Source organism: Rhincodon typus, chromosome 18, assembly GCF_021869965.1.
Source record: "Rhincodon typus isolate 14 chromosome 18, sRhiTyp1.1, whole genome shotgun sequence".
Classification (NCBI taxonomy): Eukaryota; Metazoa; Chordata; class Chondrichthyes; order Orectolobiformes; family Rhincodontidae; genus Rhincodon; species Rhincodon typus.
The window spans coordinates 22023831-22035764 of record NC_063349.1 but is presented as its reverse complement, the minus strand read 5'-3'; the positions used below and the strand labels follow the sequence as shown (position 1 = coordinate 22035764).

General features: G+C 40.3%; 1 protein-coding gene across 8 annotated transcripts in view; it reads right to left on the bottom strand.

Annotated features, from left to right (window-relative positions):
* The window catches only part of snrpb2 (small nuclear ribonucleoprotein polypeptide B2), an 18624-nt gene extending 6698 nt beyond the window's left edge, over positions 1-11926 (bottom strand). Inside the window, exons 1-3 of one of the 8 annotated variants that reach the window (XM_048607911.1) lie at positions 11829-11926; positions 5889-5989; positions 2023-2195 (exon numbers count right to left, since the gene is read on the bottom strand). In XM_048607911.1, the coding sequence (XP_048463868.1) occupies positions 2023-2195; positions 5889-5952 (237 nt within the window). In that variant the 5' untranslated portion in view covers positions 5953-5989; positions 11829-11926. The other 7 variants (XM_048607908.1, XM_020513496.2, XM_020513497.2 and 4 more) reach the window with 7 other exon arrangements.
* Positions 11927-11934: the final 8 nt, after the last annotated feature.

Genomic DNA, 11934 nt, shown 5'->3' with positions numbered 1-11934 from the left:
GGGGGTGGGAGGGGGGGGGGTGAACCCATTTAAATCCCATAAACTAGCACTTTGCATTGTCTTTTAATTTGTTCTTGGAGTACTGCAGTCCCTCATGACACATTCAGACCAGTCAGTGAGGGAAAATTCTAGATTCTGACCCAGTGAAGAAAAAGCAATATAGTTCCAAGTCAGGATGGTGCACAACTTGGAATGGAACTTGGAAGCAATGGCATTCCCATGCATCTCTGGCTCATTCTTCTAGATTTGGAATGTATAACTGAAGTAGCCTTGTAAGATGATGCAGATGTTACTATTTTACAACACTGGAACAGTGTGAGAATATTGATGGATAAATTGCCAAAGGAACTTTCTAATGACAAGTACTTAAAGCCCACTGACTCCTCCAAAAGGTTTCCTTTAAGCTGCCAACCAATTTGTCAAATGTCCATGTTTCATCTGTTCTCTTGGCACCAGCTTTGTATTAGTTTCTGAAAGAAACTGTTACTTCAGCCAGAGCTCCCCTTAACTAGCCATTAGCCTTTACATAAAAGGGGGTCATTACCCTGCCTCTGCTCCAATCCAACTGTTGTTGCAGATGTTCTCTTATCCCCACTTTACATCCCATCAGCCTCCACAGATCCTGTGAACAATCAAGTCAAGGTTATGCAAGAAAGCCCACTATCATCTACTGTGTCCAATTTCTGCAAGAGCTCTTGTTCACTGTTATACTGCTCCAACTTTCATTTGCCTTCCCACCCCTTTCTTGTGCAATCAAGTAAGGTAACTCCACTTCCTGTTATCCCATTATCAATGCAAGCCAACGGTTTACATGTCTTCTTCAATCTAGCATTCTTTATTTACTACGCAGTCTTTTCCACATCAAGCATGCCAGAAGCATAACGGTATCTTCTTTGCTGAATACTAATTTGTCTGCAAGGATGATTGAGTGTCCTATGGTGTGCTTCCTCAAATCCATCTACATTCACTCAGATTTTATCACACTTGTATTGTTCTAAACAAGGCTGGTTTAAGCTTTAGAAGTTGTGTCTCAACTTTCTGCTGGACACACTGTAGTCTTCTACTTTTCATTTCAGATTTTAATTTTAACCCACTTACTGATGAGGAAGGTGGTGACAGTGCAGAGCTTGATTCATGTTTGTGCGTAGACTCCTCAAAATAAAACTTGGGCGAGGTGTATGTAAACCACTGATGGCTCATCTTATATTTCTATTTCCCCGTGTTCTTGAAGTAGGTGTCACTGCTTTAGTTGTTCTCTATTTTTTGTTATTTTAATGTTTTTCTATTCTAAATTAAGCAGCAACATTATTTTACAAATAAACACACCAATACAAGTCCTAATTTTCTTACGCAGGAAATTATATTTTCTTAATCATTCAACACCTTCTATCGCTTTCTAGCAAAAGTAGTCAAGATTTCAAGTCAGGTCTTCCAACTCAATTTTGTAAGCTGTATTTTAAAATTGCGCATTTGAAAAGGTAATACCCATAGCTACATCACTGAATCAATATCCTTATTCTGTGACATGACCAGATAACAAAAGGGACCTTTAACGAACAAAAAAAAAATCAAGAGTTTTAGAATTTGGATTGTTCATTAAGATAGATTATCCAATTAAAATCATTTACTAAAAACAGACTGGGTCTTCTGACTGCCCAAGAAGGATCCGGATTGAATTTTTGATCTGAATGCATTAGAGGTTTTTGATGCTTTGCTTCTTCCATAAGGCAAAGACACAGGGAAACATGAACATAGGGATGAAAGCCAAAAGAGGAGTACAAATAGCAATGGACATGATTCAATTTTGTTTTTAAAAAGCCAAACAAGACAAACACAGTGCAAATCTCCTCCTGAACGGTGAACAATTTATCAAGCAATAGAAAGCTCTGATCCAAAAGAATGTTAGCTTGAACATTTCAACAGCAAAGAATAATAATATGGCTTACTCTTCTGTAGAAGACTGTAGACTACTATAGACAATGTACTGGAAATACAAATATCAATTTGTGACTATTTACTTACCATAGGTTTGCCATAAAATGGGAATCCTTGTAACTGCCGTAAAGCACTTGTGGCACATGTTATCTCTTTAAAAATTACAAATGCTTGTCCTCTCATTTTCATAGTTTTCAACGCTACAATATCAACTATTTGACCAAATTGAGAAAACAGTGCATATAATGCCCTCTTCAGCTCTACGGAGAAAAATGAAAATACATTAATGTGTTACATTCAAATCCTTTAAGAATTTGATATTCATGCAGTCATTTGGTAGTACAGAATCTGAGCATTATTGAAAATAAGACATTTGTCAAAATCTTTTGTCTTGCACTCATCATGACAATTCACAAGAAGTACTCAAATAAAATGGAAAACAAAAGACCCAACCGGGCCACACTTGCAAAAGACACAAGTGTGTGTTCAATATTAAATGTGAATCCACAATTTGACAACATCAGCAACTTAATTCTGAGTGTGCAAGGAATTATGCTGACAACCAATTTATGATCACAGTTGGGCTCAAGAATGCAACGTGTGTGTACTGGAAGCTACATATATTAGTACAATTAGTGCGTATAATTCTTGCAGATTATCCTGTTGAGTGCAAGATAAAAAGCTTTGGAAAAAAACCTGTTTATTTCAGCAATCCTCAATTCTACAGGTGGACACAAGGAATGTCAGACCAGCCATGATCCTACTGAATGGCGAGCAGGCTCAAGGGACCAAACAGTCTTCTCCTCTTCTTGTCTCTTTTGGTTTTATTTCTTATGTTTAGAAAATATATATCCATAAGCAAGTTGGAAAAATGGTTATAAAGTCAGAGAGTTTCACCTTTTCATAACTTTTCATGGGAGCGGGGCTTTGCTGGCAGGGCTAGCACTTATTGCAGGCTTCTTGAACCACTGCAGTCCATTTGGTGTAGGTACAGTCACAACGCTACTAAGAAGTGTTTCAGGATTTGGGCCCAGCGACGTAGAAGGAATTACAGTATTTCCAAGTCAGGATGACAAGTGGCTTTGAGGGCTGGTGGTGTTTCCATGTATCCAATGCTTTTGTCCTTCTAGACAGTTGTTGTCATGGATGTGGAAGGTGCTGTCTAGAGGAGCCTTAGATGAATAGTCATAGAGATAGACAGCACAGAAACGGACGCTTCGGTCCAACTCGTCCATGCCGATCAGATATCTTGTATAACTCTAGTCCCATTTGCCAGCATTTGGCGCATATCCCTATTAAACCCTTCCTATTCACATACCTATCTAGATGCCTTTTAAAATGTTGTAATTGTACCAGCCTCCACCAATTCCTCTGACAGCTCATTCCATGTAAGCACGACCCTCTGCATTATAAAGTTCCCCCTTTTAAATCTTTCCCCTGTCATCTTAAGCCTATGCCCTCTAAGTCTATAAACGGCAATAGGGAATAGGAACACTTGTGTGCAGGTGGTCTGCTGCATTTACCTACAATATCTGCAGCCATAATTAATTGATCGTGAAGCACTGCTGAGGATTTGAAAGGTGTATTTAAATAAAATTTTGCGCTTGCTACTCTTGTCATTGCTCTTTAATATTAAAGGAAGTATGTAAATATGAGTTTATTGTGCTCTTAACTATGGTACGATTTATAGCTGCTCACTTCAATGGAAAGTTGCTAAAGTCTTGGTGATTCTTTTGTTTAAAAGGTTACAGCCTTGCTCGCCAAGCCAGTGTTTGATTGCAGATGTTTCACCAGCCTTCTAGGCAACATCGTCAGTGCGCCTCCAGTGAAGTGTTGGTGTTCCGTCCCGCTTGTCATTTATATGCTTCAGTTTGCTGCGGTGGTTGGCATTACTTCCGGTTCTGTTTTTTGTAGTTTGTTTATCGGGTCCACTTCAATGTGTTTGCTGACAGAGTTCCGGTTGGAATGCCAGGCCCCCAGGAATTCCCTGGCATGTCTCCGTTTGGCTCGTGCTATTACGGATGCATTGTCCCAGTCAAATTTATGTCCTCCTTTGTCAGCGTGTATTGAGACCAGTGAGAATTGGTCATGTCTTGTGGTGGCTGGTTAGTGTTCATGTATGCTCATTGTCAGTTTTCATCCAGTCTGGCCTATGTAATGTTTTTCACAATCCTTACACAGTATTTCGTATATTACGTTAGTTTTTTTGGTTGTGGGTATGGGATTCTTTACATTCATCAGTAGCTGTCACAGGGTGATTGTTGGTTTGTGGGCTACCCTGATACCTAGGGGTCTGAGTAGTTTTGTGGTCATCTCTGACAGACAGTAGGGTAACTAGTGTATCTGGGCCATGTTGTGTCTTCTTGTTGTGTCCTGTCGTGGAGGTAACAGCGGATTGTGCTTTTTGTGTATCCATTCCTTTTAAAAGCTCTGTATAAGGGCTCCTGTTCTGCTTTGCGCATTTCTGGATTGCTGCAGTGTGTTGTGGCCTGTTTGAATAATGTCCTGGTGTATTTATGGGCATTGGGGCGGTTGCTGGAGTAATTGAATATGGTCTGGATACTTAATAGGAATAATTATGAGCAGGAATTCTCTCTTTTCTTCCCTCCCACCCCACCCACCATGTATACTTGTGACAGGTAGATATGATCTCAATTTAGCATTTCATCCAAGAAATAATGCAACCTCCCAGCAGCAAAGAAAATTGACAGCCTAAATTACCCGCACAAATTCTTGACCCTTGGTGAAATCTATGATCTTCTAAATCAAAGTCAAAGTCAATAAGGTTAAACAGTGCCTAGCACGTACTCAAAAACTTGTGTTTATGTAGCATTAACATAGAAAACTCTCTCAAGGTATTTCACAGAGGCATAAGAAAAAGCCAAAGAGGGAAAATCAAGATGGATAAAAAAATTGAGTAAACAGGTTGATTTTACAGGCAAGAGTGAAGTAAAGGATTCAGGGAAGAATTCAAGTGTGGAGCCTTTAAAGCCCATTAAGCTAGGAAACAGGGAGATGCAAGAGGGTGGAATCAGAAAAATAGAAACCGGCCAAGATTTATGGCTGGAGAACACAGAAAAATTAAACAATAGCTTTTTTTTTTACTTCTAGCAAAAATCCAAATTAACTGGCACACTGTTTTACAAGTAAACACACAATTTTTAAAATTTTCAATGTTGCATTACATAAAAATAACCAGTTTTCATTGCATATCATCTAGCCCACAGAACTACCTGTAGACACCTTTAGCCTCATTCAACAAAATAAACATTACTTAACAAAAATACGGGTTGCTTACAATGTCAGGGTTCGATGTTACTTAAATTGCCTACAACATATTCAGTCATCGAAACTCCAAACTAGTTCAACTCCTTGCAGTTGTTATATTTACAATCTTTTGAATCATGTTTTTTTTCCAAACTTACCATGGGGCATTTACTATTAATTTGTTATCCAGATTTACAGTTGTACGCATCTTGCTGATCAACCACTCCCCTAAACAATTTAGCATGCAAATGTTTAACAGCTTAACTCCTACTCCAAACTCATGGAATCTGTGTTACAAATAATAAACACTGTTTATAGCACAGCCTCTTTGATCCCTTTCTCTCCTACAAATGGCACAAACCATTTACCAACCAATTAGGGAAGGTGTGTTCAAAGAACACCTTAAACCCCATTTTTTCCCCTCTGTTCTTGTAACTACAACCTTAAAATACTACATGAACTGATAATGCAACCTCAGCCTTACTTGAGACTTAAACGGTAGTGACAGTAAGCAGGGTTCAGTTTCTATCTGGGGAAAGAACTTGAAGAAAAGCAGCCACTGTAACTGCCCCTTAATGTTCAGTCACTTTTGTTGTTCCTATCATGAACTTTACATTAACAAACTTTTGTGCTACACTGATCCTATCAACATGTTAGATCGAAAAAGAAGCTTCAAAACAATTTACCTTCTTTTTTAACTTTATCATTAATGTTGTTAATGTAGATTGTCTGATTAGGTCGAATGTCCATTGTCTTCAGATTAACGCGTCTTCGAGTTAACCCAAACCTCGAGTGCAAAATTTAAAATTTTCACTTTAAGAAGAAACACAGTTGATTAATTACCCAAAGAGCTGTAGCAGAGCTAGCCACCCTCCCTTTCCCTCCCCTGAACTTCACCCACTTCATATTTCAAGGCGAACTCCACCCTTCAAAACTCAGCCTCCCCAGCTTTGAAACCATAAAATCTAGTTTTTCTGTAATTAACTCAAATTCTTGGCCTGGTCCCTGTGCTAGCTGATACCCCAAGTCTTTCTCTGTCTCTCACTGATGCTGGCACCCGTCCTTACAACCTCCAGAACCAGTCCTCCTCAAAGAAACCCAACTTTCTACATGAACTACTGCATCAGCCTCCAAACCTTCTTGATCTCCAAATGCACACTCAAGTTTCCAGAAACTTGGTTTGAATTTCTCCAATCAGCCCTGAAATGACCTCAACACTAAAATGACCACAACCGTCACTAATAAAAGTCTTGAATACTTCGAATCTGTCTTCCTATAGTCTTTCGCAGTCGACCATATCGTCTCTTTCAATGATTCTCATCCACTGTCAGCTTAGTGAGATTCCACCATTAACTAGAGCAGGTCAAGCAGCATCCATGGAAAGACAGCAAGCTAACGTTGAGTCTAGATGACTCTTCATCAGAGCTGACATGAAATGTGGAGGGGACAGCACTATCAACACCTTTTCTGCCCCAGCACTCCACAACCCCGCACCCATCCCCACTATTACATAAATGCTGCCCCTTCTACACTTCATGTCAGCTTTGAAGAAGTCACCTAGAACTCAAAATGTTAGTTTCCCCTCCCTCCACAGATGCTGCCTGACCTGCTGTGATTTCTAGCATTTTTTGTTTAGAGCAGATGCTGGAATCTGTACTGAAACTTGCTCCTCCACTATTAACTAATTTGATGGCTGAACAGTTCCACAAACATTTTCTCACCATCACACCATTGCTTTAAACCAATTAAATTCTGGTGTATGGGGATGAGGGGGAATTTAATTGAAGGGAAGTTTAAAAATGATAACAAGAAAGCAGAGATGCAGAGTACTGAAGAGGCAAACAAGGATCATAGTGGGGTAGGAAGAACAAAATAAATACAGAAGAGTGCAACAGAAATTGGAAACAAAAGTAAGTAATACTTGTTAAAGTCAAACCTCAAACCTCTATTTGAATGCATGCAGCATTTATAACAAGTTAGGTGAGTTGATGGTACAAATAGAAATGAATGAATAGGACCCAACAGCTATTAAAGAGGTGTAAGCACAGGGTGACCAAAACTGGGAACTCAACGTTCGAGTGTATTTTGTGGTCCAGAAGAATAGGCAAAAAGGAAAAGGAGGTGGAGTAGCTCCTTCAAAGAAGGCAGCAGCGTGATGGGGAATCACCACTACCCTGCACTTCTGCTTTCTTTTTTCTATTTCATATTTAGTTTAAAGCAATGGTGTGATGCTGAGAAAGCATTTGTGGAGATGTTCAATTATCAGATTAGTCAATAATGGAACCTCACTAAGCTGGACAGTGGACAAGAACTATGCTGTGGTCAACTGTCAAGACAGCAGGAGGACAAGGATGGTCAAAGTATTCAAGGCTATCGTCATTGACAGGTGCAACAGATTGTGATGTGAAACCAGTTTGGGTGGAAATAAAGAACAGCAAGGAAAAGTCAAGTGGGAGTCATCAATAGGCCTCAGAAGAGTTGCCTCACTGTAGTATGAAGTATTCATTGGGAAATTACAAAGGTCTCTAAGAAAGATACTACAGTTACCATTATAAATTTAATCTGGATATTGACTGGACAAATCACATGGGCACGGGTGACATGGAAGATGAATTTAAAGAGTGTATCAGGGATTGTTAGAGCAGTACGTTGCAGATCCTTTCCCCGAACAGGCTACTTTCGATCTAGTAATGTGTCACGAGATAGAATTAAGAAGAGATTTTAGAGTTAAGATCCTCCATGGGGTAGAATTTCAATATCAGTTTGAGGGACAGCAAGTCACATTTGAAACTAGTTTCTTCAAATTAAATAAGGACAATTACAGAGGTATGAAGAAAGTTGTTTAAGATTACAAGGGCAAGATTCTCATCAGTGGACGAGCAGTGGCAGATGTTTAAGCAGATATTTCATAAAGCTCAAAACTTGAAAAGGAGGATTTGATAAAAGGGATGAATCAGCCATGGTTTATAAAGGCAATCAAGGAGGCCAGAGGATCAGGGAGCTTTTTTTTTAGGAATGATGATTAAATAGATAATAAAGAGGAATAAACTGTTTATGAAAGTAAATTAGCAAGAAATATAAAAATAAACAAGAATTTCTTTAAAAGAGTTGCTAAATAAACGTGGGATCTTTGGAGGTTGAACTGGGGTACTCTATTAACAACAGGAAATAGGGAAATAGCATATAATTTAAACCTGTATTTTTCACTGGTTTTCACAACAGATAACATTATAAACATCTCAAAGATAACAGCCAAGCAAGGTGATAATGGCAGGAAAGACTTTGTAACAGAGTAAATGCAAACAAGTCACTAGGATCTGGTGGCTGACATCCAAGGATTTTAAAGGAAGAAGCTGCAGACACACTGAAGGCATTAGGTGAAATATTCGAGAACGCAACTGGATTCAAGGTGGGTTCCAGCAGATGAGCAAATTGCTAATGTAACATTCTGCTCAAGAAGGGAAGGAGAGAGAAAACAGGAAGCTGTAGGCTAACTAACCTAACACTTGTCTTTGGGAAAACAGTAGAGTCCATTATCAAAAGAAATAGCAAGTTATTAGAAAAGCTTAACGATCAAACAGAGCCAATACGGTTTTGTAAAAGGGGAATCGTGTTTGACAAATTTGGTAGAGTTCTTTGAGGATATAACAAGCAGAGTTGAGAAGGGGAACCAAAAGATATAATATATTTGAATTTCCAGAAGGCATACAATAAGGTGCCCCATAAAAGATTAATTATAGAGTCATACAGCATGGAAACAGACCCTTCAGTCTAACTCGTCCATGCCGACCAGATATTTTAAATTAATCTAGTCCCATTTGCCAGCATTTGGCCCATATCCCTCTAAACCCTTCCTATTCACGTACCCATCCAGATGCCTTTTAAATGCTGTAATTGTACCAGCCTCCACAACTTCCTCTAGCAGCTCATTCCATACACGCACCACTCTCTGCATGAAAAAGTTTCCCCATGGGTCCCTTTTAAATCTTCCCCCTCTGACTTTAAACCTATGCCCTCTAGTTTTGGACTCCTCCACCCTGGGGAAAAGACCTTGCCTATTCACTCTTTCCGTCATTTTATAAATCTCTGTAAGGTCACCGCTCAGTCTCCGACGCTCCAGGGAAAATAGCCCCAGCCTATTCTGCTTCTCCCTACAGCTCAAATTCTCCAGCCCTGGCAACATACTTGTAAATCTTTTCTGAATCCTCTCAAGGATCAGAACATCCTTCCTATAGCAGGGAGACCAGAATTGAATGCCGTATTCTACAAGTGGCCTAACCAATATCCTGTACAGCTGTAACACAACCTCCCAGCTCCTATATTCAATGCACTGACCAATAAAGGCAAGCATACCAAACACCTTCTTCACTATCCTATCTGCCTGCCGCTCCACTTTCAAGGAACCACGAACCTGCACTCCAAGGTCGCTTTGTTCGACAACACTCCCCAGGATCTTACCATTAAGTGTATAAGTCTTACCCTAATTTGCCTTTCCAAAATGCAGCAGCTCGCATTCATCTAAATTAAACTCCATCTACAACTCCACTGCACACTGGCCCATCTGATCAAGGTCTCATTGTACTGTGAGGTAACCTTCTTGGCTGTCCACTTCACCACTAATTTTGGTGTCAACTACAGACTTACTAACCATACTTCACACGTTCACCAGCACCAATTCTTGTGGCACACCGTTGGTCACAGGCCTTCAGTCTGAAAAGCAACCCTTCACCATCACCCTCTGTCTTCTACCTTTGAGGCAGTTCTGCATCCAAATGGCTAGTTCTCCCTGTAGTCCATGTGATCTAACCTCACTACCAGTATACCATGAGGAACCTTGTCAAACACCTTACTAAAGTCCATATAGATCACGTCCACCACTCTGCCCTCAATCCTCTTTGTTACTATTTGAAAGAAGTTCTCAGTATTGGAGGCAATGAATTAAAATGGGAAGTGTTGGTTAACATGCAGAAGACAGCGAGAGCCAGGATTAAGGGGACTTTTTCAGGTTGTAAAAGACGCAACTAGTGGGGAGCTGCAGGGTCTCAATTATTTACTATCAATATCGATGGCTTGGAGGGGTCAAAGTGTAATATATCCAAATTTGCTGATAATACAAATACAAGTGGCAGTGCATATAGTGAAGACAAAGAATCTGCAAGGGAACAGAGAATGTGTGTGTGGACAAAAACTTGGCAGACATAATCAAATGTATCAAAGTATCAGGTCAGAAGGCAGACTATTATTTAAAATGGAGATAGACTCCACAAAAGTGCAACACAGGATGAAAGTTTTTGCAAATGAAACACAACAATTTAGCATGCAGCTTCAACAAATAATTAAGGTGGCAAACAATTTTTGACTCTATTGCTCAGGGTCAGAATTTAAAAATAGAGAAGTTATTACAGCTGGGTACAGGGTGAGACTGCACATGGAGTACTGTCTTTAGTTTTGGTCCATGTATTCAAGAAAGGATATACTGGCACTGCACGTAGTTCAAAACAGAGTTACTAGGCTGATTCCTGGGATCAGGCGTTGACTTATCAAGCAAAGGTTAGGCCTTTATAGAGTTTAGAAGAACAAGGGCTGATCTAATTGAAACATCTTAGATTCTGGGAGGGCTTGACAAGGTAAATGTTCAAAAGATTTTACCACTGCTGGGAGAATCACAAACCAGGGTCAGGTGTTCCCTTATTCCACAACGGATTTTTAAAGAGATGCAAATCATCTTTTTCCCCCCTTTGGGAGGGTTGTGAATGTCTAGAAATCTCCACCCGAGAGAACTGAGCAGGCTAGATGAAAGGGTGTAGGTCAACCCGCTTATTACCCCAATAGTAACCCAGCTAGTACTTATTTTGGGACGTTTTTCCTTTCTTGTTTACATGCTTCCACACCTTCACTCCTGCTCTCTCAACCTCTCCACTGCATGGAGAAGCAACTTGACGAGATCCAGAAACAGTAGAAACACAACGTTTTTTTAAAAAAAAAATCCTAGCTCTGACCTCGCCCATCCACCCCCGAAATTCTGGTCCGCAAACAATTATTTCAAAATGCTCTTAGCCTCCACATCTTAAAATACAAACTCATCCAAAACTTGGCAACACATATCCCGTCGTATACTCGGTTCCGCTCACCTCTCACTGTGACCACGTTACTACGTTAGCTTCCAGACTACTCAATTTAAAATTCCTGTTTAATTCCTTTCTTTAGTTTACCTCTAAGCTCCTACAACTCACTGCACTGCACTAATGTTTTCCGACCTTCTCCTCACATACTACATTGCATTCATAGACTTTCAGCTCACCCTACCAGGCCCTTCCTCATTCTTCCTTTAGCGCAGCTTTCAGTTTATTTCTGAACATCTCTGGAAAGTGCCACAGGACACGTCTCCGATTACTGATGGGGGGAAAGAGGAGTTGCTGCTTCTGGGTTACTGCAAACCAAATACGTAAACTGGACTATAACCGGCGCAGTGTTTCCTCAAACCTGACTGCAACTACAGGCCAAACAGACTGGGAAAACTGGACACAGCGACGGAGACCAGTTTTCGGTCGGAGAAGAAGCAGACTACTTATTAAAGTGAGCAGTCCCATTCGCCGACCCCCACAGAAGCACAACTCCATACCTACTCCTCACTATCACGCTCCCGAAGGTTTTATTTCTCGATCTTTCTCCGACTCGCGCGACCAGCCACCTGCGTCGCGCGCTGATGACCTCATAAAGCCACCCCCCCCC